At 40.0% G+C, this 7,660-nt stretch overlaps 1 protein-coding gene across 1 annotated transcript in view; it reads right to left on the bottom strand.

The window, feature by feature from the left end:
* mix23 (mitochondrial matrix import factor 23) overlaps positions 1 to 7,546 on the bottom strand; it is an 8,122-nt gene extending 576 nt beyond the window's left edge. Inside the window, exons 1-5 of the mRNA XM_086065370.1 lie at positions 7,483 to 7,546; positions 5,027 to 5,152; positions 2,744 to 2,890; positions 2,604 to 2,663; positions 1 to 1,069 (exon numbers count right to left, since the gene is read on the bottom strand). The exon at positions 1 to 1,069 is cut by the window's left edge and continues 576 nt beyond it. Coding sequence (XP_085921496.1) covers positions 1,019 to 1,069; positions 2,604 to 2,663; positions 2,744 to 2,890; positions 5,027 to 5,152; positions 7,483 to 7,533 — 435 coding nt within the window. The 5' untranslated portion in view covers positions 7,534 to 7,546 and the 3' untranslated portion in view covers positions 1 to 1,018. The remainder of the gene's footprint in view (positions 1,070 to 2,603; positions 2,664 to 2,743; positions 2,891 to 5,026; positions 5,153 to 7,482) is intronic.
* Between the last annotated feature and the right edge of the window lie 114 nt (positions 7,547 to 7,660).

Genomic DNA, 7,660 nt, shown 5'->3' with positions numbered 1-7,660 from the left:
GCCAGACGGCGGCCGTGCACTCAAATGGGGGGTGGGTGTCTTTCGTAGCCAATAGGGCTGCCGGCAGCGAAGATAGGGAATTGTAGGTCCAGTGGTTCCAGCGTGAGGGCAAGTGGTAGTTAGGGCTGGGGAAGTAGGAGAGCCGGACCGCTGGTTGACCTTTCCCCCGTTGCCGAGCATCTGTCCCGCTCGGTTACCTGCACGGACTGCATTCCGGGTTGCGCAACGAGTGCCCCCCACGACGGTAGCCATTCTCGCTGAGTTGGGAATTTCGGGTTAGGTTTTAGGAGGGCGTGATTTGATGATTGTTTTTATGGTTGATGATTGTAATAAAGGTTGTGTTAATGGTACTCGGAAGTGTGCGCTGTGGTGTTCCCAGTCTGACTCCGGACCTAACCTGTGAAAGGCGGTGGCAGCATACAGCTAAGCTTCGGTTTAGTTAACCTGCAAAGGTTTATTACACTATTAAGCACTCCTGTTTAATGTAAGGATATTTAATGGTTCTGCCTGTCACTATTACTGGCATTGTTAGATGAAGATATATTTGCGATTAATGATGAATAATTTCCAGACAAATTAGCAGGCATTGGATAAATTTCCACAACACTCCTGATGCAGCACACTAGTGTGCCATGGCACCCTGGTTGGGAATCGCATGTGTAGGAGGAGCTAAGTGACAGAGGAAAAGCAAATCAGATGTCTTGAATTGAGCAGTGACTGCACTCTGGTGGTGTGCTTGATAAAATGCATCAACAATCACACTAGGATTTTCAGTATATTGTTTTGGAGAGTTTCAGTATATTGTTTTGGAGAGAAACAAAAACTTTTTTGTACAATGTTTGTCATAAAATCATCACGCACGCTTAGAAGGAAGGATGGTCGTTTAAAACACACAATCATCGATGGAAATGAGCAAAATGATTGAGACAGAAATATGTGCAGTCATTCTGAAGCCAAGACGGCGGTGGCATGGTCACAGTTTCTGGATCGGTCTCAGTCATTTGAATGGAACTAAGCATCATTTCACCTTGGGAGGTGAGTAGTGTATTCGGCACCTTTCATTAAAAACCTGAAACAGAGAATGAAAATTTAGACTGTGACATTAATTTCTCGCACTAGTCGATAGCAAGGTTTTTGGTTTCTTTTTTGTGCCATTGATCGATAGGAACAAAAGAACTCTATTGTAGTATGTATGTTCATGATTGGTGTTGTGCGTTTGCCCCAATCTGTTGGTGCTGTTTGACAATCGAGTGAAGATGTTGACTGCTACGTTAGCTTCTCCTATCAGCTAGATTTCTTCCTGTTTTTAGGAATCTGTGTGATCACTGCAAGAAGTAGAAAGTAGAAAATTTAAGAAAAAACTATAGTAAAATATGAAAATCATTATTTCAAATAAGCAGAATTACCGGCCAACTAAACAAGAACATTTTACTTAAATTTACCTGTAAGATTTTGAAAAATAAGAAAATGATACGAGGCCCATATCAACCTCAGCGGTCTTGAAAATAGCATTTTTAGACTAAAAGCAAGTAAGTAAGTATTGACTTTTTTTTTTAAAAGCTGTAATATATAGAGCTATTTTATATTTAGTGGTGGCCGTGGCACAGGGTGTAGAGACAGTCGTTCAGTAACCAGAAGGTCGGCTGTTTGATCCCCACTCTCCCCAAGTCATGTGTCGTCATGTCCTTGGGCAAGGCACTTCACACACATTGCCTCCAGTGCTACTCACACTGGTGTATGGAAGGTGCACATGTTTGGTGGTGGTCGGAGGGGCCGTAGGTGCACACTGACAGCCACGCTTCCGTTAGCCTGCCCCAGGGCAGCTGTGGCTACTTAAGTAGCTTACCACCACAGTGTGAATGTGTGAGTGCATGAATAATGTATCCATTCCATTGTAAAGCGTCTTTGAGTGTCTAGAAAAGCGCTATATGAATCCGATGCATTATATTTATTCATTTAGCCGACTTAGCCTGAGTGTCAAGCAGGGAGATAACAGGTCCCATATTAATTGTCTTTGGTATGACCAGCCAGGGATTGAACCCACAACCTCAGAGTCTGAGGGTAGACACTCTACCACTAGACCACTGAGCTGGTATTGCATTGACTGGAAAGAGGAAAAATTAGCTTAGTAAATATAACAAAACCATGATTTTTACAAGAAAAAAAATGCTTACAATAAAGAGCTATATTGCAATTTTGTCTGATTGTTTTCACACTTGTAATTTTTCCCATTTATCTTATTACTAGATTATGCAAAATCTTAAAGTAAGAAAATTTAATTTATGAAACCCCAGTTCAAGGCCTTTGCTGTTGGTTAGTCATCTTAAAATGTGGAAAATGTACACAGTACTTAAAACTGGCTGTTAACACTCAATGCTAAGACTGCTTAATAAAATAAGATAATTAAATAATAAGTATCTTAAAATAAGCAGAATTATCTTGCCTGACAATTAAGTAAAAATAACTTGGATGGATGGAACTTGTCCACTGCATATGACATAGGGCTACAGTATATCGTATGGTAGACATTTTTACATCGCACAACGATATACTGTACAGCGCTAGTGCATTACATTACAGTAGTGGTAGATTTAATTTAATACCTTCAGACTTCTATCGTTAACGACTTCCTCGACGTTCAGCTCGGACTGCATAAGTTTTAGCTAGAGAAAAAAAAATGCATTAGATTCTCCTAAGCAGAAACTATTAATGTGTGCTAACATTGGAACAGGAAAAAAAGTACTTTGGTCTGTTCCTTCCTGAGCTGTTTGATGAGAGCCATGTCAGCATTGTCCTTCAATCTTGCCTCCCACAGTTGCCCCACCACCTCGGACGTGTGTGTGATGCATTTTTTGATGGCTGTGTCCCGGCTGAGATGGGCCTCCATCATCTGTGTTTTCAAGGAAAGACATTTAAACCAACAGGAGAGTCTAAAACGTGTAATGTAAAAAAAAGCTCAACATCACTTTATGTACCAAAACTGTGATCAATCGTTACCAAAATTCATCATTCATCAATACATCTCTGCTCATGCTTGGGCTGGGCAATATATTGATGTAGACGTCCAGATATGGACATTCATGCATACAGTAGATATTAATAACATATATATTATATATACATAATATAATCATTCATTATTATTATTATAATAATTAGGGCCTGAGCAGTGGCGGCAGCGGTGCTGCTGCAAGGCCTTATTGTTTCTTTTAGAATTCTTCTTCTTCTTATTATTATTCTCCGCATTCCAAAATTCCTCGTTAACGATGCATTCCCGGTTGGCAAAGGTAGGCATGGGGCCCTTTCAAAGACATATATTTATATATTTTAAATAGTGATGTTCATTACCGCTTTTTTTTTTTTAGACCGATACAATACTCAATTGTCGTATAAATTTCGAATTGAGTAGTTTTTGGTCTGTGAGACAAAGTAAAGTCAGAACCACAATTGTGATTTTGTCAACTGCACAATTGAGTGAGCACGGTTCATTAAACTGATCTCTAGGAACGGCAACTGTGTCCGGCTGTCAGCATCAAAGTGTGCAAATTATCCCGTCGATTAGACTGCCTTTGAAAAGTAGTCCGATAGCTACAGCCGCTAGTACCGTTAGCACGCTAACACTGTAGACACCCAAAACACTGGTAACAGGCACCGTGCAATACAATGTCAGCGTAATTAATTCTTCTTTTAGTGCCCTTAATTGGCGATCTAACGTGATTTCTGTACAAAGTTGTTTTGTTGACTTTGGTCGCAATTGTTTACGCCGGCATTAAGAACGGTAGGCAACGGCAACGTTCCGAAGGACAAGTCAAGTCATCCGTTGCGCCGCGACTGGCAAAACACTCCCGGGTACAGCACTTTGTATGAAATTATATTCCGAGTTGAGTAGTTTTTGGTCTGTGAGACAAAGTGATGTCAGAACCACCGTTGTGATTTTGTCGACCGTCAACTGCACAATTGAGTGAGCTCAGTTTATTAAACTGATCTCTAGGAACGGCAACTGTGTCCGGCTGTCAGCATCAAAGTGTGCAATCATCACGTCGATTAGACTGCCTTTGAAAAGTAGTCTGATGCCTCTAGCTGCAGCCACTACACCGTTAGCACGCTAACGCTGTAGATGCCCTAAACACTAGCAACAGGCACCGAGCAATACAATGTTAGCGTAATTAAGTCTTCTTTAAATATATATATTCTTAACTGGCGATCAAACGTGATTTTTGAACAAAGTTGTTTTGTTGACTTTGGTCGCAATTGTTTACGCTGGCAATAAGAACGGCAGACACACGTTTCGCAGGACGAGTCAAGTCATCCGTTGCGCCGCGGCTCGCGCCTGGCAAAACGCTTCCGAGAACAACTTCAAATAAAAGCGTTAATTGGCATTGTGCTCCACATATTACTTGGTATGGGGAGGTTTATTTTGAAGTTGCCTGCTCTCCGCTTTGGGGGTGTTTTGCCAGACGTGTCAAATATGTCAAATGTTTACTTCTCTGGATTTGTCATTGCGCTAGTGGCTCTTACGCCGGAAATCTGGCACCACGCCGGAGTACTTTAAGCCCTGGTGTTCGTCGGTATTCGGGGCTAAGTGAACCAATTACTTCGTTAACACCGGACATCTTACAATCTTACAAGCTGAAAGAGGCGTGCCGCTTAAGGCGTTTTCCGCATATCGGTAGACAGGCGGCCATGCGTGTATGTGTACCCTCCTCTAAAACAGAGTTAGTGGGCTGTCTTGTATCTTTTGTTAGTACCGGTGCTAAAAAAAAATTATACCGAGCCTTTTTTGACGCCAAAACATCAAGGTACGGTCCTGGTACCGGTATCCCGTACAACACTACATGAGACAGGCCTGGCCCTTAAAATGGGCCAATTTCAGCAAGACACAAAAAAAGGGTATGTTCAGTAAGTATTCTATAATTATTTATCCTTGGGGTATTTCAACGAATGGATATAATTACACCTAGGAACTGTTTTCAATAGTGAGGACAAAAAGCTTAATACATTTCCTTTACACCGCATTGACACTCACTGAATCATACAGTTGCTTGCAAGTTTGTGTAGCGTCCACTTTGCCAGAGAAGGAGACAGTGGGCACGGTGGTGTTCAGAGCATGGATGATGCGATCGTCCATGGTGCGCATCAGCTTCAGCACCTCCTGAAAGACACACAAAAAAGGTTACAAAAAAGCTGAACATCACCGACAATTGAGACAGACCATGAATGGCAAAACATCATTTACACAATTATAAACATATTTCTTTCTGTGTATAGCTGTTTCTCTCCCGATTGAAATATTGGTATAACTTGAGCCATTTTCATTTTTTCTAGAACTCCTCCTGATCTGAATGATAAGTATGTGTGTGCGAGGCTCAAGTCCTTTTGACTAAAAAGATAATAAAGATGACTTGACTTCTTCTTCTGTCCGAATGTGCACACAACTCCCGATATAGGGCACTACTCAGGGCTTAAACAGCTTGAGGAAGGCGGCAGTCGACGCCGAAACTAGTCAAGGTAAACAAAACCTTTTGTCTTAAAAAAGAAAAACAAAAGACTGCAAGTGGTTCTTTTGACATCCAGGAGTGGGTGTTCCTACAACGGCTATGACATTGCATGCAAAAGGTCTAACTAAGAGCCTACAAGCCGTCTATGTCTAATCTGTACGTAAATACAGTAGTCTGCTCGCGAGATGGGAATGGTAAAATGAGCGCCCTGTGATCATCCTGTACATACTGGGACTATGACACACATACAAAAGCACACTCGTTATCAAAATCCGCACGCGCATATCTACTCTCACATTTTGTAATCTCTGAAAATATTTAAAAAAAATATGAAAGCGATTGACTCAGTATTTTGGATTTTATAGGCCTATACTTTCTGCCTTGCTCTCCATAGGTGTGCACTCAGTTTGTCACGTTGCTTAATGAGGAAAATGCTTAATGTCCATAAAGTCCAAACTATTGAGTCGATCATATTGACATTTTAAGAGATTGATGAGGGCCTAAGTAGACATGTACATGCGAATTTTGGTGGCGATTGGTCGTAAGTTAACACTTTAAGCTTTTTATAATGAGCGTTTATGGGGAGGAAGGCTGAATGCCAATATACTGCAAAATTCCATGGCGATTGTTTTGATATGTTCATAGGTTGAACTAGGCATAAGTAGAGATGTGTGGATGAATATTGATGACCATTTATAGAAGTTTTCTGACATTAGGCGACATACACCGCAAATTAAGCATTTTAGACTGTCCTCTTTTTGAGGAGTTTCTCATGGAAAATACATACCCTTTCTTAATTTTTCTTTTTCTTGCCCTATGATGGGAGTTTTCTTGTACATTGCTCGTTTCCACATTGACAAAGGTGATTTTTGACAAATTTTTGAGATAGTGTACAATATACACTGCGATCCATCTAGCTTCAAGCACTAAATATAAGGGCCGGAAGTTGAGATTCCCAGTGATGACATATTTTTCCATTTTTTGGTGAAAAAGGTGCATTGGTCGTCGTTTTCTAAAATTTAATTTCATTTGTGTTTATTTCAGGCAACATATCCCAATTGGCATCGGTAGCAAAGACGTAGGAAAGGTACATGTTAAATGTTAAAACAAGCTGTCTGAAAGGGAGTGGGAAGAAGAACATTTATTCACAGCCACCCTTTTTACACATTCAATATAAAACATATAAGCATTTACCACTTCTGTCAAAAATTACCTTGCAACTTTTTGTTTCAAAACGGATTCGTCAATTATCATTGACACAATATAACAAAAATATAATAAATATTCACACGAGTGTTACCGCAGGTACAGAATTGCATTGCATCAGTAAATTTTCTACTAACATTGGTAACAAAGGAAACAATACAGTACCAACAAAGGTATGCATCTGAAAAGTATATAGGCATTGCTTTATAAGAATATCTTATGAATTATTTTAGTTACTTACAGTTATATGTATATCATTGCTGAATTGCAGTGCAGCCTCCAGGCCCTGCTACCCGTCCCTATCCGTATTACTATTATACCCATTAAGCCACGTTAGCCTTTTTCTCTATACTGTAGTGGTTGTCTATTGCGAGGAAAAAGCTTAATGTTTTATAAACTCCCAAATACTGTGGGGATTATGTTCATATTTTCAGATGTTAAAGTGGGCATAAATACAGATGTGCATGTAAATTTAGGTGACGATTGGTCAAAGTTTTCTAACGTTAAGCTTATTGTTTTTCTTATATTAAGCATTTTCCCTGTATACATTTATTTAGAAACATCTCTGCATTCACGTTCCGTAAACTACTGTCTACTCGTGGTACATTCAGTGCAGGAAGGGTCAATAATTGGCTGCATTACGTGACATGTAAACCAAACCAAAACAAAAACAACAAAACACTACTGATCTCTAAATAGTCTCAAACTGGAGCCTCGAAATGCATATACATTGCGCAAAAGGCTTAAGAGAACGAAAGAAAAATATTTTCAAAATTACCTGAAACATCGAAAAGTCCTCACAATTTAATGTTACGCCGGGCGCCGCCATTGTGATCCAAGCGGTCCTCTTGCGTAAGAGTGTTCCACGCAAAGCCTTTTTGTACATCAATGTTTTTCTTTGCTAACTAAGTATCTAGAATGAAAATTTTGAATTGTAATATTTGTATTTGTGTTGT

The sequence above is a fragment of the Leptonotus elevatus genome, chromosome 21 (assembly GCF_054856555.1).
Source record: "Leptonotus elevatus isolate MCC_2025b chromosome 21, RoL_Lele_1.0, whole genome shotgun sequence".
NCBI lineage: Eukaryota > Metazoa > Chordata > Actinopteri > Syngnathiformes > Syngnathidae > Leptonotus > Leptonotus elevatus.
The sequence above is the reverse complement of the archived record's forward strand: the minus strand, read 5'-3'. Positions and strand labels throughout refer to the sequence as shown.